This window comes from Anoplopoma fimbria, chromosome 6 (assembly GCF_027596085.1).
Source record: "Anoplopoma fimbria isolate UVic2021 breed Golden Eagle Sablefish chromosome 6, Afim_UVic_2022, whole genome shotgun sequence".
NCBI classification, from domain to species: Eukaryota; Metazoa; Chordata; class Actinopteri; order Perciformes; family Anoplopomatidae; genus Anoplopoma; species Anoplopoma fimbria.
In genome coordinates, this window is record NC_072454.1 from 16352699 (window position 1) to 16377912 (window position 25214).

The 25214-nt window shown below is 40.6% G+C and overlaps 1 protein-coding gene across 1 annotated transcript in view; it reads left to right on the forward strand.

Moving 5' to 3' along the window:
- Positions 1-25214, forward strand: part of LOC129091898 (neurexin-1a-like) — a 237884-nt gene that overhangs the window by 152097 nt on the left and 60573 nt on the right. The window contains 1 exon segment of the mRNA XM_054599581.1: positions 2935-3116. Coding sequence (XP_054455556.1) covers positions 2935-3116 — 182 coding nt within the window.

Consider the following 25214-nt stretch of genomic DNA (forward strand, 5'->3'; position numbering starts at 1 on the left):
AATGCAGGAGAAGGAGGAATGGTGCTACATTTTTAATGAAAGAGAGTGTTTGATCTGCCAATGTTTATATTCTTTGATGTTAACTGACACAGCAGAGAGCAGCCAGCTCTCAGTGTATCAAACATGAGGACAGGTTAATTCATTCATTATCCTGGAGGTCTTATCTTCTGTAATAGTCTTGAGTAAGACATAACAAACCTACTCAAAACACTTTTCCTCTTGGTTTCCGCGCTATAACCTCTGGGGAAATGCATATGAATATAGGAGTTCCAAACGGGATACGTGAAGCAGTAAAATCAAAATTTAAATTCAGTTTCGTAGGTTTTGTGTTGCGTCGTGCATCACCTCTAAGCGCGTTGTATCTCAACCTCCCTTCATTGCATTTTCATCTCGTCCTTTCATTTCTTTTTTTATTACACAGTGGATGAATAGGGAAGAAACTGAAACTCTTGTCAAATTAAAGAGACAACAAACAGCCAAGTATTTCCAGGACACCACTGTATCTAATGACTACAACAGATCCATAACGGCCCCAGTGTCCCGGGAGAGCGCACAAATATCAAATATGGTGCCAGTGCATAATTACTCCCTCCACTGGAGTTACACAGGCACGTGTCTGCTGATTTCACGCCACTGCATAACTGTGTAGGTGTGCATTAGCCTTGTTTCTCCATGCATCTTAATCCTCAACCATCCCTCAAGGAGTCTTTCACTGGTCTTGCATGCTTGTATGAATTTTAGATTGCTTTACCACCTTATCTTTACTCTCTGAATCTTCTTTTGGAACCATTTATATAATCTACATGTCACAGAGTAGTTAGTTGAGTTGACCTTTGGTGCCTTGACATGAGGGTCTTGCTGTTTATCCATTTAGCTTAAGGGTGTCAGTAGCAAGATCTGCATGCCAGCCCACTGAAATTAGCAATCTTTATGTTAGTGTTTTTTTTTTGTTTTTTTTTTGAGGTCACCAACAGTAAATAAGCTGTCAGTAGGATAAAGTGGGTGTCAAATCGTATGAATAGACAGAGGGGGAAATGGAAGCTTTAGGGCCAAGTGAGTTCCCACTCTGACATGGTTTAAAAGAGCTTAATTATAATAAGCTGGAGCATGGAGCAAGTGTTCGATTGGCTTGGGGGGGGAAACTTGGAGACAGTGACAACAGTCCGGTGCGAACTACATGAATTGGAGATTGCTCTGTGAAGGGGCCAACATCAGATATGCATTAGAGGAACAAGGCAGGTTTTCAGCAGTAGCCGCCAGACTTCATGAAAAAGAAATGATGCCTGCCTCGCAAATATATTACACATAATGTCTTTTCCTTTGTAGAAGTCATCAAGCTTCATAACGCTTTATCCATTAGGCGAACAAGAATGCTTACAGTGTTATTTCATTACGTGTTACAAATGCGAGTTATTCTTTATGAAAACAATAAATCCCGCCATAGATCTGTATGTCCCGACATCATTTGTTAATCACATTATTGTTAATTAATGATGCAATTCTTTTTAGCTAATGGTTGACAGTGTGTATTGACTCCAATGAGGGAATGAAATTGGAAAAGGAATTCGAGAGAAGAGTGAAGTGTTTTAATCACTGTACTGCGAAGAAAAGCCAGAGGGAGGATAACAAATAAATAAATAAATGCAAAATATATCGATAGTTTTATATTCTCGTGAACTGGTTTACAAGAGAATATTGGAATTACAGTCAGAATGATTTATAATCTATTGTTCAGGCTCAGGCTGTTTACTCCCTGTCCCCATGAATATTAACACGCTCGCTCGTTCTCTCTGTTTTTCATTCTCACACACACACACACACACACATGTAAATGCATAACACACTAGCAGAGCTCCTTGTGTAATTTTTCATGAAGATAGCTGTTTTTATGCTAATCTGACAGCTGCATTTATTTTCAGCCTTTCTCACAGGCATTTATTTCCCAATGCCATACTCATTCATTTACACTTGCACACACATATACACACTTTTCCCACAAGAATACTTTTTTTTATGTCCCGGATGAAATGAATCGAAAACTTTTCTAATTGGGAAGAAATAGGGACTTATTTGATTAAGACGTCTGTGACAGCTCTGAAATGGTAAAGCTATGGATGGTTGGCAAGCAACAAAACCTGAGATGTGGCTTCATACCAGAACATGCTCCCACTTTTAATAGACCACTTCCTTCATTAGTCGAGACAGACTTATTTCCAACCATCAATTTGACTAGGTCACTGGAATAATGCCGCAAGGCTCTTTCTCACTGAATAGCTACCTAATTAGAACTGCTTTTCCATCTACCAGGTCATGTTCAAACCTTTCATAGGGCCGCGACAGACAACGAGCTAATGCAGCGAGACAGGAAGTAGCTGCTTTGGAGGTCACGAGGAGGGCATAATTGGACCAGTCAGTCAATAATGCTGCCGGCTGAGTCTGCCTTTGAGGCTGCTAATGAAACGCGAGAGACGGGGAGGTGCCCGTTTGGCATGCTGGTTACCTGGGCACCGGGGACATGACTGCAAATTTGCTAGCATTCACTTGTGTCTCTCCCCTCTAGAGGTGAAGCGGGCAGTGGCAGTAAAACTGAGTAATTGTGCAGCATTATGGGGAAAGCGGCAACAGTACCTGCCTCCCTCATTTCCGCTAAATTTCCCCCCCTTCTCATGAATTGACACAAGTGTACTTAAACCCTCAGACGGGGCTGAGAGCTGTTCAAGAGTGATATGTTGCTCAGTGCTTTGCAAAGTCATTACTCAGCACAATGAAACACTTCAGACTGACGGTGCCCTGTACACAGGGCATCGATGTCGGCTTTGTTGTGTTAATAATGTTGTTGTGTTGACAGTCAGTGGGTCACGCCTGGTACATGTTTGTAAGGGGAATACACTCTTAACGTCTTATATTTGTTATCTCTGCTTTGTTTCTCTCTAGCGGGAACGACGTACATATTTGGGCGAGACGGTGGACTGATCACATACACGTGGCCGCCAAATGACCGTCCCAGCACGAGGGCAGACCGGCTAGCCATTGGCTTCAGCACGCACCTGAAGGATGCTGTCCTCGTGAGGGTGGATAGCTCCTCTGGTCTCGGAGACTTCCTGAAGCTGCACATCGTAAGTCAAAGAAAAGTTTATTAGCATTCTTTCAAGTGCAAGTGCAGTACACCAAATTAAGCACAGTAAGCTGTATATTTATTATATTTGGATAAAGCTTCTATAAACATTTTCTCAGTCAGTTTTTTACTACGAGTTTTTCTATACATCTATTTCTTGCTTTTCCCACTGATTTGCAGTGGAAGGGACTAGTTCCGTTTACAGATAATGATTTGGCAACAGATTAATTACAATCTGATGACAGGTGATGAGTTTTTATTTACTGTTAGTCAAATTTGATCAAACCACACCGTCCTTTTTTTGAGTTGTACAGTGATAAACTCTTAAAAAATGTAACTTAATAATTATGTTGTAACTTTGGTTGATTTGATGCCAAATTTCCAGGGCTTTAAAAGTGGTGGTTATAGTGTTAAAATATGTAACCTCAAAAGAATTAGAAAGTCATGATTTGATGGCAAGTATGTTTATGTTTTGTGGTAAGAGGGAGAACATGCTTGCTCACTTTGTCTGGTATCCGTGTTATGGCCGCTGTGTGTGTGCAGAAGGAACTGAGTGAGATGTTGCAGTAATAAGGGTCGGTTCCATACAGTGCACGTCTGACCTGGACACATTTATTTTTTTGCTACCACATGACCTTCCCCCTGCTAGCACCCACCTACTGATAACAACACTCATAAGCACCAGACAGTTAATGCTTAAGGGAGTGTTGCCTCGATGCTGGCCAGAGTGAAACACAGTTTAAATCTTATATTATTTTTTGTAATAATCTCTTTAAAATATGATTTATCTGCTCCTTTCAAGTGCTTGTGATTGAATTACTCTGTTTTATCTCAAGTATGGAAAATTATTTTATGTTGGAAGGATAAGCATGTATATGGTTTTCCACAAAGTGTCATGACTTCATGCCTTCACCTAATCTAAAAGTTTGGAGGAGCTGTTAAACATAACAGGCCATAGCAAATTCATGGCACAGAAAATAACAAAATAAAATCTCTTGATAGTCCAGCATTAAAAATAGCCTAAAAGGAGGAGTTGCCAGTAGTAATAGTCATGTTGGATGCTATGTGCACATCCACAGGCAGGTTTATTCAGGATTTACTTCAGGCTTTCTTCCTGCGACGACTTCTTATTTTGTTGACACTGAGTGCTCCCAGAGCTAACTAACCGTCTATCGACTTGTGGAGGTAAGGTTAGATAAACAAAAGCCCTGCTTAGAGAAAGTACTTACGGGTTCTCAATCGGAGCATAGGCAGGGTGGACATCAGTTGAAACGTGGCACGAAGATAACATGTTGAATAAAACACAAAAGTAATTGGTTATCAGCCTGTACATGTTTATCCTTCTTTTTTTTTTTTTTTTAGTTTGGCAGTTTTGACTGCTTTTTTTTATGTTTAAGTATTCTTGATTAAATGGGTAACATTGTTATCTGCTGTAATACACACACGTTTCAGATTCAACTATAGTAAAACATAAAATGTACCACATCTGTCTGTCCTTAACATTAATACACACATGCACATATCCAGGGCAGACCACCCCCCACCCCCCCCCCCACCCACACATGACAAAACTGATGCTGTCCAGGAGCATACATGAAGATTGTACATACACTCCTAGCAAAGTTACAGATCAGCACACGCTCACAAACATGAAATTGGTCTTGAAGTTTGCCTCAACCCCAGCTGCCCACACACCGATATTCACACATACAGTAAGCACACAGTGACATAAGAATGCCTGTCCTGAGGACTCGGAGCAGCCGTGATGTTTGTCTTATGAGACAGCTCCATACTTCCTCTGCGTAGATTTGCTTTTTTTATTTCAGGGCCAAGTGATTTTTAGCCTTTAGTTTTAATCCAGGAGTAACAGGCCAATTTAAAAGGATTCAACCTTTTTTCACGCACATCATTCATCACCAAATGCCACGCAGGGACACAAACAAGATGTTCAAAAGAACATAAATTGGAACATGGGTGTAAAAGGACAGATGTGCTCTCTCAGATGTTCAAATACTCCACTAAGATTCTCGTGCGTTCTGCAGCTTTCTGGGCTCCTGTCCACCTGCATGAAACACCTGAACAGGGATGAAAAAAAAGGCGAGATTTTCTTTATACACTATTTTCATGTGAGTGATGAAAAATGTCCTTTCAGTCGATTTGCATAGACAGGGCGGCTTTTAAAATGAAATGGCACAACGGGGCTTTGCTAGGTAGCTCATCCCAATGCGGCACTGAATTAATATACATACAAATTTTCTCACTTGCTTGTACATCACGCACACCTGCCAACTCATTGTTGAACAATTCCCACACTTTTGCATTTGATTTAAATATCATGTAGCAATTAATTCAAGCCCTTGTGACACGAGGTAAAGGTGAATTCCTTGAAATACTGGGGTTTGCAGCTGCATACTTATTGGAAAAGCTGAAGCGTGTGAACATCTTGAAAGATATTTCCTTCATACATTGCTGTATCTCTGTGTCTACACTAGAGCTAACACACAAAGAGAAGTTTGCCCAGGAAAGACACAGGGCATATCTTAGTGGAAACATCTATTAAGAAGACAGTCTCAGTCTGGATGCCAGCTTTTATGTTCACTGATGTGGACCTGTGATGAATGTTAGAGGTTAAGAGACATGAGCTACACCGACACAGAAGAGGTGAAAGAGGGGAAACTCACATGGTATAACAAGGCAGGGAGATCACGCAGCTTACAGCAGACGCATGCTTAGCCTTGTTGATGAAATGTGCAGCATTCCATTGACGTTTTACGGGGGTGAAATGTTGATAAGGCAGGTTCTTACAGCGGGGGCAACGTGTCTCCACTCACATCAACAGTCACTCTGAATTCTTCATATTTATGTATTTCTGCGCATTAATCTGGGGGCTTTGTGCAATGTTGCATTTCATTAGAAAATGAGAGAAGCTTGAGAGAAAACACAGAAGAGAAGCATGAACGGGAGGTATCAAGGTCATACTCTTGATTTTTGTGCATATAGTTATTTGAGCTGATATAAATATTTATATAGCTTATAAATATAGAAATACCACAGGATGAAAGTTTCAGATGGATGTTTTTTTATTCTTTAACAGTTTATGTGCCAAATGTCATCAATGAAACACCACATATCTGACAAAATGTTTTGATTAAATGATTGTCATTATGTTTAAAGTGTGTTATAAAAGACTTGTACAGTATTTTAACAAAACATAATTGGTTGTGTTATTTAATTGTCATAAGGGGTATCCTCTAAGCTTTGAGCCAAATGAAAGAATAGCAGGAAATTAAATCACAATAATATTATGAAATTGGAATGCTTATGACACAAACCCTCTAGATATGTGTTTCACGCTTCAGTCTTCTCCTCATTAATTACAATGGGAAGGACGTGTTTTACAGCACCCCATTAAGCACAATGAGCTGTGCGAAATGTGCCAGGTTGATGCGTTTTTTATGCAAGAATAGAAGGACTCAGCTATTCACCTGCAAAACCTTATCTGGTTGAATTATACTCTTAATGGCTTACACTGTAGTGTAAAATACCATTACATATAATGACTGTGGCCCATTTTGCTAGAACATTGTATTAAGTGAGTTAGTTTCACTAACCTTGGGCAAATTGTTTTATTATAAGTAATATAAGCATAAACATTTGATAAGTGTGACCGACTGTTGATTTCCATTGTTGAATATGTATAAACCAATTATGGAGTTGTTAGTTTATTCAGAAATGCACACTTTCCAAACAATATAATTATAAGGCTTATTCCCACTGGTATTCCCTTCATTCCTCCCAGTTACCTCGGCTCTGAGCACAAATGTCTTAGGAGTAGTGTATCTTCAGCTGTATGAGATGGGATTAGACCAGATTTCAGTATTTACCCCCCTCCTTCTCCATCCTCTACATTCCTCACCCCCCTAATCTCCTGCTCCCATTTCATGATGACAGGAAACCCAGCGGGGCTTGAAGGACGCCATCTCAGCTCACACTCTCAAGAGGGAATATTCTGAGTTATATGTGGAGTCTATGATTTAAATACACCTCAAAGGAATTGCGATCCTTCCCCCGCCTCTCCTTTCTATCGCAGATAAAGACAATGACTGTGAAGTCAGTGAACCATCAAATGTACGACAATCACTTTCCTCAGGCTCATTACTGTAGCGCACATGGCAGGAGGACTAGATTCATAATAATGCCTCCTCCGTTTCTCCAATTATGATCGTTCACCGCAATCCGTATTACTTTTTCGAATGTGACGCGTATTCATGATGCTACTTTGACAAGTATCCCATGTGGATTCAAGACTTATCTATGCACGATAGTATGCCCTGGCAAAATATCTAAGTAATCTATAAGTAACTAATTGCACTGTAGCTGAAAGTCAAATCCAGTGAAATATTCACAAAGATATTATGCAAAACATGGAATTATGGATGTGATGATCCTGGGTGTTCGCAGCTCAGTAATCCATGTAGAAGAATAATTGAAACAAAGTTCACTCCATCTGTGTGTGTCGTACCTTCTCTGTTAAATGCGCTAATACATTTCACTGTGCAGTGTCTGTATAAATAAAAAATAGTAAAGTAGAGGTGTATTTTACTTTGATGCTATTGAGGTATGTTATCCCCCCACAAAGGAAGTATCTTTTCATTTTTAAGCACAAACAAGGGCGGATGTCTGTTATCGTAAATCCATCTCTACATTTTTAGAAAGCCATTTACTCAGTGAAATGGAGGCATTGCAGTTCTTTTCTTTATTTTTTTGTTGTCAATGAGCAGCGGTGACAGTGACCATCAGAGGCTCTTCTCACGCTCAGGCAGGGCCCCGAGGGGCCCAGCGAGCTTGTTTTGTGCTGGTACTCAATCTCTGTGTGGGGGTTGGGGACTATTCCAAGCACTTCCTTCTTCCCCTGCTTCTAATTGCATGCATCCCTTTAAAAAAACAAGCAAGGAAGGCACTCTGGCTGAGACAGCGAAGTTAATGTATTCCATATAGCAGAGGGGCTGGTGGAGAAATAATGACTTCTCTGGTGGAGCATTGCTCCCCTTGGTCCTCCTTTAGCTGACTTCTAGAAAGAGGGTTTTCTTCTGATGGAAGACACCTTTAATTGCAGTTTCAACTCGTGCTCTCTATCCTATTAATCATGTAAAATGGCTTGAGAAGAGAGCATACTAGGTCAACTGTCTGAGTACCTCAAATTTCTAGTAAGAAAATGTCATCTTTTATAAGTTTTTGCAGTTCACCTTACTTATGCACAATCACATGCGTCATTAAGTGAATTCTGTACAGTCTGATTTGATGCTGGTGAGATTGTTACCTGGGAGAGGTGCTGCAGGTCTCAGGAGAAAACCAGTGTCACGCTATCCCCCGTACTCCTATTAAAACACCTGTCCAGGGAAAGGATCTTATTCTCATCCACTACATCTGTTAAGGTTTCAGAGCCAGTAATTACCTCTCAGGTTTGCCTTGCACGCAGACATAGAACAGACCTACATGCAATACCCAAAAGGATTCACTGCTACACAGCTTCCCTGTGTTGCTTGCTCCATCTAGGCACAACAATGAGTTATTGAAATCATATCTTTGATAAAGGAAAATACTAAAAACTAAAAACATACTTATGTTAACCTGTGTGGGTGGTGATTAAGTGTTTAATTCCATCTTAAGGTGAACATTTAAAATAATATTTGTTGGGTGTTATTGTGTTTGAAAAGATTGTAACTTTACAGTTTGGAAACCTGCTTTTTCTCCACATTACTTCATCAGCTGTTGCTATGGTAACAATCCCAGTATATGACTGGGATGTGTTCAGCCATGGTAATGATATGCTTTTTCAGTAGTTTAGATTCCAAACAAGGCAAGCATGTTATCACATCTCTACTGGGCGAAAATAAAAGCCAGACCAGGCACTGGTCCTGGTTACTGCCTAAAGCACAATGTTAAAAACTAAAGAATAAAAAAACAAAAAGTGCAAATTTGGAAAGATGCGTATGTAATGATATGCAAGGCCTAACCAAAAAGACTGAGCTGAAGTACTTTTGTATAAAAAAAAAAACAGTGTCCAAACACAGATTTGTTCCCCATGACATTATTCATCAATGAACTGTCACGCTCCGATGAACAGAGGGTAGGAGTAAACACATCCATCTCACAAGTGATTGGACTTTCCATGGTTTGTACTGACACAAGTCACTCTTACTTCTGGAGTTTCCCCCGGCTCACTGGTAGGATCACTAAAGACAGCAGGCAGCTGCCAACCTTCTCCACTTTTGTCAAAAGGTATAAAAGCAACAGAGCATATGATTTGAGAATCATCAGTAGAATACCGTGGATGGTGAGGGGCTCAAGTGTATTTTTTTTTTCTTCTGTTTTGGACACTTTTGTTTTTGCTAACTTTATTCAGTCTTTCAAATTTGAGGAACTGTAATATATTGTCCTACTTTTTCTATAATCCTTTTGCAGGATCAATTAATCAAAGAAGGAATAGCAGTAATCATAGCTGCATGCATATTAACAAACCTCCCAGCTCCAGCCAGCTCCGCCGCATTTAAATTCACAACCAGATGCCATTTCCCTCTTCCCCCCTCTTACACCTCGTTTCACTGAGTGTCAGTGAAACCAGAAGTGCCATTTGCTTGTCAGTATGTTTGGCAGTTTGCAGTGCAGTATGTGGCAACGCTAAGCTAATGGCACTGTAATGCTGAGTTAATAGCTGACCATGATGAGGAGATAGCAGTGAAAGGCATGGATGGGGGAGCTTCATTGACCTCATTTAGTCCCTCACTGTTGATTCAGTCACACAAACATGAACAGGGAGGAGACAGCAACGAGAAAGGATAATAGTCCGTAACTCCTTTAACGTATTTCCTTTACTCAAAATATGGTTAACATACGGACCTTGTGATGGCGGTGAATAGTAGTAATATGGCGCTGGTAAATATAGCATTGATTTTATGTCAGCCGTGACTGATTGTGGCAAAAAAGCTTGAATGTGAGAGCGAATGGCCTCCTATCTCTTTTAGTCATAGACGGGGCAGCCACTCAGCTCGGATGATGCACCTGACCTCAAAGAATCAAATCTCATCATCTCCATATTGAGAAGGGACAGCGCTAGAATCACCATTACTCATCTTTCAATTCCAATCATTTCTCAATTTGTTCAAGCTCTTTGCCACTACAAAGCCAAGTGGTCCATGAAGAGGAATGAGTGTGTATGTGTGTGTGAGAGAGAACAAGAGAGAGGAAGATGTGTGTGTATGTGTATTTGAGATGGCAGGACAATAATGTGTCTTCACTTTTATTAGTGTAACAAATCACAGTGAGTACAGCTTGTCATTCTCAAAGCTGTACATCAATACATTATGGGCTTGCCTCATACAGAGCAATATTGCCATGGCTAACATGGGGTAAATTTGATTTCATTGTTAGTGTTACACTGTCAGGCGTGTTCGCTTTTCTTCTGGGTTACAAGGTTAAGAGCATTGACTTTCTATTTGTTATTGCAGTTCAAAGGACGAATTTAATCCGTATTCGCTCAGCCTTTCCCCTAGATTCTAGTTGGACATGTTCCTGAAAATAAATTAGCCTATTTTGCTTGTTCCACCATTTAACATTTTAAGCATTTTTATTTGAATGTGGTTTTAGTTTAATTTCATAAATAATGTGGAGGGGAAAGAGGGTATGTGTGCGTTTGGGACTGGAGCATCGCAGCATGGAGTCACTATAGTTGTTGACTTTTGACACAGCTGCCCCAGCCCTCAGGGTGGGATAAAAATAGTCCCACTCTTTCTCGCTCCATTGCAGTGAGCCGAAGTACAGCATCTCCCAGCAAATGCATATGGAGCACATTTCCTCTAGAATTTTCTGTTCAATATTATTTTGTTACTTTTTCTTCAATACTCTTCCCATGTAAACTTTTTAACAAATGCAATATTAGGGAATAACATGTTTAAGTTAATTCAATTTGAATTAAAATTCAAAATACGTTATTTTTTTGTTTCTTTTTACTTGGGTACTTTTTTTGTGAAATGGAAATTTTATTTATAATTATTTTTATTTATTTATTTTAACTGATAGCACAGCGCACATTAGTGATATTTTTGGGGCATGCATTTTCAGTTTAGACTGAAAAAAAGGTAGATACTAGTAATTGGAGTGGTTACTGAGATTATAGGACTACTTGTTGCTATGAATTTTGACTATCTAGTAATTTGCCATCAACAAATATGGACCCATAGTAGAATGACAGCTAATATTAGCTTAATCTCTTTAAAAAGATTCTGCATTCATTTGCAGAATCTGTTGGCAACAGGCAAAGATTTTGGTATCCGAAGCGCTCTGGTTACCATTTGTAGATGGAATAGTATTGCCTCATGCCCCCAGAGGTTTATCTGTAATCTGATTGAAAGCTGATGGGTTCCAAGATTAATCATAGTTAGACACTGCAGGTGTTTGATTAACATGAATGAAAGGCAAAGTCTAGTAGTGGGTTTCACTGCTTCCATTAAGGACTAAACCATCTAGCTTCCATTTTCTTAGTCGAGGCTAATTAGCATAACTTCCACTTTCTGACTTTTTATTCCAGTTTGCCAGATTCCATCTTAGATACAAACTTAAAATGGACTAGAAAGCATGTCAGTTGACAGCTGCCATGAAACGAACCCAGAGGCTCGAAGCTTAGAAGCTGTTTTCATAGAAAGTACCGGAAACAGTTTTATCTTTTTGTGAACAATGGAGAAATATGCACAATAGCTGCAGTATCATTATAATTCCTCACACAAAAAGTGAGAATTCAAATTTAACACTGAAGGGAAGCTTATATCCTGAAAATCCCAATATAAAGATTTTGAACAAGAGTTTACATACATGTTTGTGTGTACTTTGACATATACTACCACACATACACAGTATGCCAAGTGGTGCCTGCTGGTGTTTACCAGGGTCAAGCAAGGACTGGGTCAAGTCTGAAATTACTTATACAATTACTTACACATATCCCCGGCAAAGAAAAATCTTCCAGGGTGTTTCTCATCTAATTATTTCATAATTGTTGTTGGTGCCTTGTTCTTGATGGCCTCCACAGTACTTTGTGTGGGGCTGCATGAAATATTAAACAGACGGCTCGCCTTGTTCTGGTCAACTTAATTACCTTTTTCACCGCTGCACTGCTCTCATCTCCATCCCCTTGTGCTTTCCATCGAAGCCTGTTTAAAATATAAAACACATACACGCATGCTGTTTTTAATTATGTGCTGCTGTGGATACATTTTCTTGCGTGTCATAGTGGGCGAATTGGTGTACGCTGTTTGTGGCCTAGCTCAGTTAACTTTAGTCCCTGATTTCTTTTTTTATTGAAGACAATGTCTTACTCTATGTGTCTTCCAGGAACAAGAGAATGATTGCTCTATTTTTACGGTTTGCTTTCACCAAAAAACCACACAGACTCATAAAACATTAAGAGTAAATGAGCAGCAGGAAGCTGCAGATTGAGAGGCAAGACATATCATGTGGATGTATGGAAGTCAGCACAACTGAAACCAATCTTGACTGGGGTTGGTGAGATGGGGAACTATATCCGCCTTTAAGATGTCTCTTGGCTTCTGGGAGAGCAACCACATTGTCAGCAGAAACACTCACCCGCCTCTTGTCCCGTTTTTATGAATAATGGATACGGTGACCCTCACTATATCCTCTATAGCTACAAGTCAATATTACTCAGCCAACTGAGGAACACAGAGATTTTAACTCCAAGTTTACACTGAGCAGCACTTGACATTCAAGTTAAATATTGCAAGACCCATATGTATTTTCTTCATCGTTAATTCTCTTAGGGCAGATGTCTCTACAACTACAAGAGACTTACATTGCAGCCAAGCACTCTTACAGAGCCCCTGGTCATAGATAGCTTATTCCACAGCCTCAACAAAGGAATAAGTTGTGCGTGTGTGTATGTGTGTGAGAGAATACGCACGTGTGCATGAAAGTATTCCTTTGCTTCTCTGCTATAATAAGAGCTGAGCTACGGAGGCCAGCAGTGCTGCCTGTGCAAGAGCAAACAGCCCATGACGTGTCAGCAGCCTACATGTGCAGTGCACCTCATACAGCAAGATCAAACAGACAGGCGCATGTTGTTCCTTTGTCCTCTTCTATCCCTCAGGTAAGCACATGAGGTGAGAAGAGCACCCCTGGATCAGTGGCCTCATTCTGCTCAGTTTATCAACCATGCAGCGCACCTTACATCAGTAGAGACGTTGCAGGGAGAAGGTTTTGTTTATGCTGCAGTAAATGTTGCACCATAGAAGAGGTGTTAAAACTTTATGGCTCATTCTGTGGGTCTTCAAAGTTGTTGTTATGAGTGATAGTTTAGTTTGCTTTTCCCCAGAAGGGCAAAGCAAACACCTTGACAACAGTAATTAAAAGTGCATGTGAGGCCTAATTCATTTTTTTTCTCTCCGTCTCCTCCCTTCACTTGGCCTAATAAATCAGTTATGCTTGAAGTATCTGCTTCTCCTTAACTCTTTAATTCACCAGTGCATTTTGTGAAATAGCCTTGTGTCTGACAGGGAGCTGCTATAAAAGACTTAGAAAATTGTTGTGGGAATTCTATGTCTCCGCTGGATCCAGACTGGGTTTAAAACTCAGGTCAAAGTTGTAATCTTCCTTCACCACTGATGCATTATAATGCCAGATCAGGTATGAAACCAAAACATCTACAGTGTGTACTGTTTAGCTTAGAAATACTATAGTTTATGCGGGCATTTTGCATTTGTCATCTCAATATTGGCTTAAACTCTGGGGAAAATGAAGAGACATGTAAGCAATGAAGGGCAGTAAATCGTAATAAGAGGCAAATATGTTTTTTGGAGGTTGTTTAAGATAAGGACATGTCATCAAAGTACTGTATCATTGGTCAAAAGCCTCAACAAAGGTTACCTTTATTTTGTAATACATACTCTGTCCCCCTTTCATAAATATAGTACATTTTTGAGGAACATATAGTAAATTCCATAAAAATACAGGCCAGATAGTGTCTGTTATTTATATGAAAATGTTACTGCTATTGAGCGCCAGTGTTGCCCACCATCCTTTAGTCAATAGCAACACAAATCGATGGACGGCCAGCCAGTCAGCCCGACAGTCTGTGTTTTTGCTTTTTAATCCATAAACATCCACTTCGTAAACTCACAAATCTGGGTCGCCGTGGCCATTATTATGGTATTTCCAAGCTTGAAGTAATTGTATAATCATTACCACTTCATGAAATCTTAATGGGCACTGAAAATTAGAGACACCGTAATGGCATGAGCCAGGAACTTGTGACTCCATCAGTAATAAAATAGATGGCGGAAAAAAGTTCTTGTGTCCATCCAGAACTTAATCGCTGTGCTCCATTATGTCAATTGATTTTTTAGTTTTATGATTTTGGAATCAACATGTTAACAAAAGTCCCCACGGGATGTAACATTTGGCATGTCAATAATGATTACAGATATAAAAAAATGTTTTATTAAAAAGTAAGGTACAATAAAAAAAACGTGCGTGTTGTAATTCCCATTTCCAGACCTGGGAGTGTGTAAACACTTCAACTTATAAGACAATTAAGTCAAGTTATGCTTTTACAGATCACTACAGCGTAAATTAACGTTTACATGTAATTGTATGTGTCAAAGAGGGTGGGTTGACATTTTATCAAAGGTGGCACCTTACAGGTTTGATAACTCTCAACCCATCTGGGAACTTCCTAACGCACCCTGGAAAGAGGAAAAGGCAGTCGGTGAGGAGAGAAGCAGCAGTGAACTACTCACCCACAAGGCCTTATCAGCCTGTCGTATTATTTCAACACAAAGAACCACAGCGGGCTTATCTCACGGCCATCTCTCCGATAAGGTCTGCTGCCACAAACAAAAATAAAAGACAAAAAGGAGGGTGCGAGACAGCAAAAAGACAAAGCCGAGCAAGGCTCCCTCAGTATATTGGCCTTTTATTACCTTTCCCTGCAAGATGACTGATAAAAACCCAAAGACAATGGAGGAGGGAAAGACAGAAGATAAGTTGGGGGGGACAGAGAAAGGATGGAGCTGAAAAGATAAAGAGTAAGGACCCAAACATTTCATTAAAGGAAAAGCCTGATGTTGGCACAAGGGGATGAGGAGGATAAGATGAAATGAGGTAGGTAGTTGGATTAAGTCTGTAAAAATACACGAGCATACATGCGCACATGATTTCCTATCCTTCCCACTCTCATATACTGCCTTTGTGTTGTCTGTGTTTTGGGAAAAATACCGACAGCTTGTCAGGTACAGCTTGGTCCTCAGAACCTTTGTGACCATTTTTTGCCCGCCGTCAGACTCTCATATAAACAATATTATGCATGTGTATGTGTGTGTTTGTATGTGTATGTTTGCGCACCTCACAGTAGGAAGTAGCTCCATATGTCATTTTTTTTCCTTTTCATCTCTTTTTTTTTTTGAGGAGATAGCATGGCATGCATGAAAGATCTAAGTCTGTTTATACACCCGCAGTGGGGGCTGAGCCATGTTACTGGTCCAGGGACATGACTTTTTCCTTGCTCTTTATTACAATAGGCTCTGTTACAGTCAACAGCGAGAGTGACAAGAAGATTAAAAACAGAAGTGTTCAGGAAAAGCATGTCATACCTGCTTCCTCTTCCCTCCCTCAGCTCTGTGCTCCACTAGGCGGAGTTGCAGGCCAGCACGAACACAGTGGTCCAGACAGTTCTAATGCACAACATTTATCATTATGGCAGTAGTGCTTGCCACCCAGGCCCGATCGCTTCCCCATTATAAACCACAACTCAAGAAGAATTCCGAGTCAGGACCGGCCTGAGATCCGATCAGTACACTAGCATATGGCAAGAGATGTGTCGGTTTAATTTTTATGGCACATTGTTGACCCATTTTGACTCACAGTAGTGGACTTTACTTACTTTACCATTCGGATAATGGTTACTTGTTTAAGTTTTATATAGACAATGACTACCAATACAGGACAGACCTTCAGTAAAGCACGGCAGTTCTGCAAGGCTTTGCAGGGAGCCATTTCAGTCCCCATGAAATCTTGATTTATCTGTGGTGGTTCTGTGGAAGATGGTGGGCAGCCACTCTTATGCTGCCAGCCAGCCCTGAGCACCATGAATTTTCAGCAGACTCCTAGAAATCAGAGTTATAGTTGGCTGTGAAGGACAGATCCCATGGCAGGGTGCTCATGCATGTGTGGTGTGAACACACTTGTGTGTGTCAGTGAGTGTGAATTGTTCAATAAACTCATCACAGGCCCTCATAAAGAAAGCTGACATTTACAGCAAAGTGCAAAGGTCAAGGAGTTGAGTCTGATGAGATCATGATGGAGGAAATGCTGTTTTAGCCCAGCCACCTCAAGAAATGAATAAAAGACCAGCAAAGAACAAAAAAAAAGGGCAAGGGAGAAAGGCAAACACAGAAAATAAGCAGCAGTGTAAGGGGATTAACCAAAAGAAGAATTGACATTTCAGTTTTGCTAATGTGAGGGCCTTGTATGGATGAAATGCTTCCCATACAGCGCAGATCTTTAGTGGTCACTTAGACTGATGATTTATAATGCATCCAAACGGTAGCTGATAGGGCCAATGCGGACAGACAGTCTGATAATGTAGATCTAATTAAAACTCCCAGAGTGGGACCAGACCGTATGTCTCTGCCGACCCACACACACCGGGCACAGCCGTGTCCTCATTAGCACCAACAATGTCACCGGGCCTGGCCGACACGCTGCCTTAATATGTGGTAGAGAACAAAACGTGTCCTTGCTCTGTGTGCCATGCCAGTGCTTTTTAAGCCATCCTGCTTTCTGAAAACCGAGCCCTGATTGCTTACGTGAGCCACGTCTGGAGACAAAGTTAATAAAGACAGTAACGTGCGGCGGAGGGAGCTACTGGGCTTTAAGCCTTTGAAAGATCCCCAGTTCTGTGTTTTGGGGACTGAACATGTTGCCAGATTGGCAGCTGAACCTCATGGGCCACACATACCTTTGATGAAACACTGAAACCAGTGAGGAAGAGCTGACAGGCACACTCCCTTTGGCCAAGTCCTGTCTTTTTTCCCGCTTCTCTGTTGTCTGACTTTGTCAGATCTGTGAATTTTTGTATTTGCGTGTAAGAAAGCGTGTAAAAGAGGGCGAGAGAGATAAAGAGACAGCGTTTGTGTCTATGCGCCTGCTCCTGTGTGTGTTTCTGGGTGAGCAGTCATCTGATGAACTGCCTTGCCACGACCGAGGCTTGTGCACGCCCAAGCAAGTGAGAGCCTGTTGTTGTTGTTGTTGTTGTGGTTGTGTTGGTTAACAATGCTCTCCCCCAGCACCACAACTCACAGAGCAGCAGTAAGAGGTTGGCAGACCCTAATGGAAACGTCATCTTCCAGATGAAAGATGGGCCTGCTTTGATGAGAGGGGGAGTTGTGGGAGCTGTATAATAAAAGAACCATTTCCAATCGGTTCCGCAGCCAATTTAAGAACGTTGAATGAAGACAGACGCTGTCATAGACAAACTGAAAAGCCGACAGTCACTCATAGCCCTTCTCCTGTTTGTCAGGTTGAGGGACCTTTCAATACAGTTCTCCATACTCCTGCCTTGAATTGGACAGGCAATAACTCATCCCCAAAGCTTGATCCGGGAATCAAAAGTCCAGTCTGCACTTTAATCTTAGTTCCTCCTAAGTTTTCCCTCAAACTCGGCTGTGATGCTGCACTCACGCTGTGAATGTTTTCTGACTGATTACGTGCTCATGGAAAATAATGCATTCTATTCATGATGTTTTTCTAACCCAGGTGGTACCACTTACTGTGAGAGTATAGCGATAATTGGTGGAAGAAGTGAGCAGCGCTCAGAATTATAAAATTTGCTGTAAATGGAAAAATGATTTTACTGCATCAGCTGTATCTGGCCTCATTGCCGGGATTTAAACAGTGTGTGTGTGGTCATTATGGCAAAAAAAAAAGCTATCCTTTTGGGCTTTTTGATGGATCATTGGAACCGGATTTTTACCACCAAGAGCTGACTCAATCCTGGCAATAACCAGCTATATACTGGTACCATAAATGCTGGCTTTAACCAAGGATGAGTACTAGGACAGGTGTTATCATGTTGTGCATTTATTGCTAGGGAACTCCCACATGTGGTTATGTAATTGCTCAGCTCTCATACCGTGGCTTTAAAAACATGGGTGGTTTGTATAAGATTCTGCCTGGAATTAAATCCAGCAGCAACACCAGCACCTTTCAAAAAAGGGCTGCCTTGTCGATCCTTTAGCCTTTAATCTCAACTGATCCCTCATTTTGTCACTATCTCAGACCACAGGGATTCAGAGGAGCCATGATATCAAGTCAAAGTATTCTCTGTCACATCCACCCATTCCAATAACAAACATCCAACACAAGCAGGGGAAATGATTATGGCGATGCAAGCTGTATGACCTAGCATAATGCTTATTTTCTATGTGCCAAATATAATCATGTACATCAATATAATGTAATATGCAAGCCTGTTTACGAAGCAGTTCTTTTTTACATTCTGCTGTTTATATTCCTCGTCTTCACTCCATGATGTTTTTGAAGGTGCTTTTGTTGTATGAACATTTTCATATTTATTGCCGTAGGCTCTTGCATAAGTGATATTCCCTCAAGTGTGCAAGGTGGACAGAAAGGGCTTGTAAACATGTCCTCTTTGAGGGTTGGGATCGAGTTTGGAAGTTTTTCACGAAAAAAAGATGAATTGTACTGATCTGAAAAGGATTAAAAGAAGTCCACAAGGTGGCTTGTTTGTTTGTGTGGAAAAGTAAAACGCAAATTATGTTTTGCTTCACTCAAGTAAATGCAAAGGATTTTACACTCATCATGCCCATTGTGCTAGAACAAGCTCAGGTTGTGGCTCAATCTTCCATTGAATTGTGAAATTGTCAGTTTGAGCATGTATTTTCATTCTAAATTCCCCCTTAAATTTTCAAAAGATGACATTCTCCTGGCCGACGTGTCCATTTTCCAAACAGAATTGGCAGTAGCTTCCCTTTTAACTTGTATTCTGATCTTTATTTCACATATTTATGGAATCCGTTTGATAGTTATTATCATCCTGTCAAGCAGACTGAGGAGTTTGTCAAAAAGAGAGACGAGCGAGGCAGGAGGGCAGGAGTCAGTGCTGCAGTGAGCAGCCATCTTACAGATGAGCCTTATCATTTCAAATGTGTAAGAGTCACAACAAAGACAAAAAGTGGCCATTTTGATCAGCCTTCTCTGTTGCTTGTCTTCTCTACACCTTCTCCGCCAGAACATATGTGTAATACGTTATCTGAGTTGCAACTTTCTCTGTCGCTTCCTTTCTCTGTTGCTGCGTCTACAGTATCTGTCTTTATCTCTCTCTGGAACTATTAGAAGATTAATCAGGCTGTCTCGGCTCTTCTTAGACACACTCTGCTGATGGTGCTCTTCCACAGGAGAGGCTTGTGGGTGGGTGGCAGCCATTAGAACATGGTAGCACTTTGATCTGCTGGGCAGATTTACAAAATTGCACTTCTAGCTCCTTGTCGGCGGGGGAAGGAGTAGAAATTTGAGAGAGAGAGCTGTCGGGTGAATTTTTTTACAGCCAAATTTAATGTTAAACGTGGACGCAGAGCTTCTTCTGTTAAGTTTATTATTTTTTATTTTTTATTAACACATTATTTGGGGAACCAAATCATTTTAGGGCTGGTAGATGTCCAAAATACTAAGTCAGGTTGCCTGTATTTTCCCACAGTGCTCCAGGTGCGTCCTTCACCTCTTCATAACTCTTTAAGAAAGTCTCTCACACAAATAAGATAACTGACTCCTACATGCCCTCCGCATTGTCAGTGTAATGACTACAAAGCAATATATCTCCTGTAACTGCCACCTCACCGCACACACCTTGCTCTGTCACCTCTGCTTAATTAGCAGCACACAACGACCTGTAGTGAATTATTGTTTTTAATTAAACAATTTTACCGCCTCCACAAATAAGATCTGTGTTTATGGGCTGGATGAGGGGCAGTCAGCAAGGAATCAGTTACCGTCAATTTTCCCTTCCAAGCTGTAGTGAGGGCGAATCAACGTGCCGCCGCTGAAAAGAGAGAATTAAATCCAATTTCCATTACCGTGATGAAGTGATTACATCACATCAGAGAGTGTCCCAGAGCTAAGTATGGAAATCTGAGCACATGCATGTGCAGACCTGCCTTCAGCACCCTGTGACAGCGATGCATGTCTCTGTGAAAATCGAGTGTACAACACACACACACACGTGCCTCTTTCTCCCTCTCTTATTATGTGCACACACTAACATATACATGCCCAGATACACACACAGACATAAAGAGTCTATTGAGCCATCACACAGATTAATGTTTGGTAGAGCGGGCTTGAATTTGAGCTCGCCATAACAAGGCTCCAGCGCTCCCTATCTACTTGGGTATCCAGCCTTCATGGCCACGTTACACCTGGATGGCTCTGCTAATGAAAGCATTTTATTAGACTTGCATGCAGGAGGCCTGGCACCACCATCCCCTGTTATTATGCATGCAGTACTGTTTCCAGATTCCATGTGCATCTTAGCCCTGTAACCCCTCTATCGGGGCAGCACATTAACTCCCCTGCACATACAATGAAATAAACTCTTCTGCATGCTCGAAGATGTGCTCAGCAGGATATTTATATATGCACACATTGGCATTGCAGATGCATTCAGTTTTGTTTCCTGCTACTCATGCTTTGCTGTCATTTTCACAGAAAAGCAATATAACCCTATCAGCCTTACAACCCTAAGTCTGTAATAGGTCTTCAGGGGATTGTTACATGATGATGTCACATATATACGATATATGTAATATCATTTATAATCAATTTAATCACCATTCAGAAATACAGCTTGGTACTAAATTTATATTTTTGCAATTGTTCAAATAAAAAAGAAAACTGCACATGATGGCTGCCTTGTTCTAAACAGTGAAAACACCTCAGCTGAAATACTACTTTCCCGACAATTACCAATGCGCAATATGATTCAATTGTAATTGTGCTTCATCCTTGCTGAATGACTAGCTATTTTGTCAGTACAATGCAGGGAAATGGAAATCTCTTATATGTACTTTGTTATTTGAATCGGCATCTTTGAAGCATGTTTCTTTCCCCTGTGAAAGCAGATCACATCCCTAATAGCTTTTGGCAGAATAGCCCATTGCTTTGAGTAGCGCTGAGAAACAATTCCTGGGTCTAGGGTAAAAATTGTGGGGGCCATTCAACCAAATGCAATATCACACAGAAGGGCAACAATGGAAGCATTTATTTGAAGAATTGATACAGTGGGATATTGGAACACAACCGTTTTGGCTGTATGTGTCTTTTCACATATGCTGACACCACAATGTGGTCAGGAGTGGTAATATAAGGACCCCCACAGATCATTACACATAAAATGTAGCAATTGTAAGTCAGCCTACTTAGCTAATCAAAGCTTCTGCCACGGCTACGCCAACCCCTACCACCTCCTCTGCGTGTGTGTTTTGTTTGTGTCTTTGTCTGGAACAGCTGGATGAAACGTCTGATGCGCCATCGCCAAATGTCACAAGTGGTCCGTCCTTCTGGGGAAATAAATTGGCTCTCCCTTAAGCAGAAAGTATGTCGACAGGAGCCGCAGCATATGGTGGGAGTCGGACAAGTGAAAACGACAGTTTCTTCTCCGTTTTGGCTTTTCTCATTATGAACTGGACAGCATCTTGATGATGAATGTGTCTTTTTGTAGAATTCTTTTTGGGGATAAGATAACTGAGGACAACTCATGAATCTTTAATGAGTAGCAAAGCATCATTTGTTTCTCTTTTTATTTCTCCTCTCTTAAGGTGATGCTTAAAGTTAATTTACCTGAGCCCTGATAACTGGGATATTTAAAATGTGCTATGGTGAAAGCTAGCGCCAGTGTGCTAACATGTTAGAGCTTAGCAGGTATAGTGTTGACTACAATCCACCTTATTTTAGCATTCTAACATTTGCTACTTATTGCTTAACACAAAGTATAGCTGAGGCTGGTGGGAACATCTTTTGTTTTGAAAAAAATTGCGATTCATGTTTATGTGATCATGTCTCTTGATGAAAAGTTAAAGATAAACAAAATAAGTAGAATTCATCCTGAGGGGGACATGAATGTCTACCATATTTCATGGCAATCCTGGTCACCATGAAAGTCTGTACCAAATCGCATGGCAATCAATTTGATAGTTATTGAGATATTTCATTGGTAGACTGGCGAACTGGCATTGTCTTCTCTAGAGCTATGCTGCTAAATATTCATAACACTCCATGCTCCCTATTTCACTTTGAAAATGGCCTGTTTCCAACAATTGCGAAACATTTGAAATGCAAAGATATAAGATCAGGGAACACTGAATAGAAAAGGTAGAGCTAAAATCCCATTTCAGAAAACAGTGTGTCTATGATGCTCAATATTTCATAAATCCATATAACCCATGTGTGCTTTCTTCTTGTCTCATGTGGCACACATGACAGGCAGATTATATAAACACTAGCACTGACCCTTTCTAATGCTGATCAGAAGTGTTTTTTAGAGTTCTGCTAATCAACATACAACACTGTACTTCAAAGGCATACAGTAGTGCTAGCAATATACTGCAAGAGGATCAGCTTGTTCTAATATTTTGTGCATTATTTTTTGTCACTGTACAATCTTTGTCTTTGTAGACCTTTGTCACTGACCTTTGCCAGTGACAATCATACTGTATCATCCATAGTACTACAAATAAAAAATCTGACACACGCACAGAAAGAATCCCCCTCTTTTCTCCCTGTAACACATTCTGTAGCACATACAGTGGATTTCCAGTTATCTTGCTTAGGGTTGCAATACTGAATAATTCAGTCCCATGGCTAAAAACAATAAAGTAAAAACATAGCGATAGCACTTGCTTTGCGTCATGCAGTGCACAGTAAACGATATACTGTTGGCACGGACACTGTCCATTTTCTTCCCTTTAAAAAACTTAAGATATAATGATACAATATGGGTAGAGCTCCTCCATCAAAGATTTTCACACTGAGGTGGCCCTCGTGCCATCCCCTTCCTTGAGAGTCTGTGGTTGGATCCGTTGCATCCACTTCTCAACTTTTTCTTTTTCTTTTTGACATGCAGCCACGGTTAGTAAGCTCTGCTCAATTCATACAGCAGTTTTAGTGTGCTTGCCACACTACCTCCCTGTTGGGTTCAAGGACATGTGCCTGTTTTTTATGGAGAAGAAGACTGTGACCAGTGAAATTTGCCTTTCTTGCAGGAATAGAGTTTACATGGCCTAAGGAAAGGACAAATCACAGCACTAAAAATAGACTGGATCTCAAATCTTAGAACTGTGTGAAGTCGGATGCTTTATGCCATGTTATGCTATGTAAAAGCACATTAGTACACTGTTGTATGCTTAAGATTGGAGACTTCCCAAAATATTTCTATACATAAGTGACCACATCCATGAAAAATCCTACTGCTCTCTTTCATCACCTGTGTACAATTTAATGTATGCCTTTATCTTGTTAGCTTTTCTTAACATGCACAGTCTTAGGAACAATTGAATCCCAAATACTTGCTCAGCTTTGGAATACAGATTAAACTAAACATTATTTATGCATTTCCCTCTATTCGTTTGCCATGTTTAGATAAAACAGAACAGTCAATTAATGTGCATGGACAAGAAATGAACATTTAAAAAGTCAAAAATAATGTCTAAGTTCATCAGTTGTTTAGGGCTCTCAGACTGCAGGCTTGTTCCAAATTCAGTGTTTCATAGTTTTTGTGCAATTTTCACAGTATTTATCCGTTTTTTCCATTTTACATCAATATTTTTACATGTTCATCATATTTTTTGAAGGAGGCCAGCTGGGTCTGAGACAGTGTTTAGAAAAGGCACAGCTGGGGAACAATACTTAGCAAACAGGAAGACAAACACCAGCCTGGATTGAGAAAAAATGCGTCCATTTACTCAGCCTTTCCCCGTGTTACATCTGTATACATGTGAGCGAATAACATTGCGCGTTTGTGTTCGTGAGCTTATGAGCATCATGGGGAACCGGGTGGAAAGGGCTGCTGTATGGAAAGAAATAGAGAGGAAAAGACCGATGGCACAGGCGAAGATGTATGCTTGGCTGGAGAAGTTAATAAAATTGAAGCTGTGTTATGATGAATAAGGAAAGGGCCATAAAAGAGAATGTATGTAGTGAATCTCCCTGGCGAGCAGCGCTGAACAGCCTGGTGAGCACACCCAGGGGAAGGCTTTTTAATCTGCAGCCCTCCCCAACACTTTGAGCTGCACAGGGAAACGGGCCCACATTCTGTTTGAGCTTCAATAAGACAGAGATATGGAAACCATGAGCTGGACATAGACAGACATAAAAGTTGATTCCACGGTAGAATAGCAGTGAATTGGAAAGGTAAAATTAATGTGATTTAATTTTTTTTATTTTAAGGAAAGCCAGGAGTCTGCTGCCATCTTAATATGTTTTTGTTGAAGGTGTTGAAAGCACTGTAACCACATGGAAATGCTTATTATTGTCTTATACACTGCTCTCCTGCAGTAGTAGAACAGGCATCTGGTAACCAACACCTGATTGATTAGAGGGACAAACACATTGCTAATGTCTTTGTGATCAAAACCCAAGAGCAATCTTAGTGCAGGAAGCTCTATGTACACACAGGTCTGTACATACAGCTCTTGTGATAATGAAACCATCCAGACTCAAGAAGAGGCTTCTGACGCACAGCCTGCCGAGGTAAAACAAAATGACAAAGAAGGAAAATGACCTTTAAGAAGAAGGACACATGGCTAAAACATCCTCCATTAAAGTAGACACACTGGATATGCACTCATTCAAGCACATCACAAGAAATTTAGTTTGCATTTTTATTTATATTATAAGTAGTCACGACACTGCAGATATTCAATATCCTTTTCCACAGGATTATTAGTCTCTCTTTGCTGTATGTCTTCACCAAACACTTGATTACTGCTACACCTGCATCTTTTCAATACAAAGTATCTTC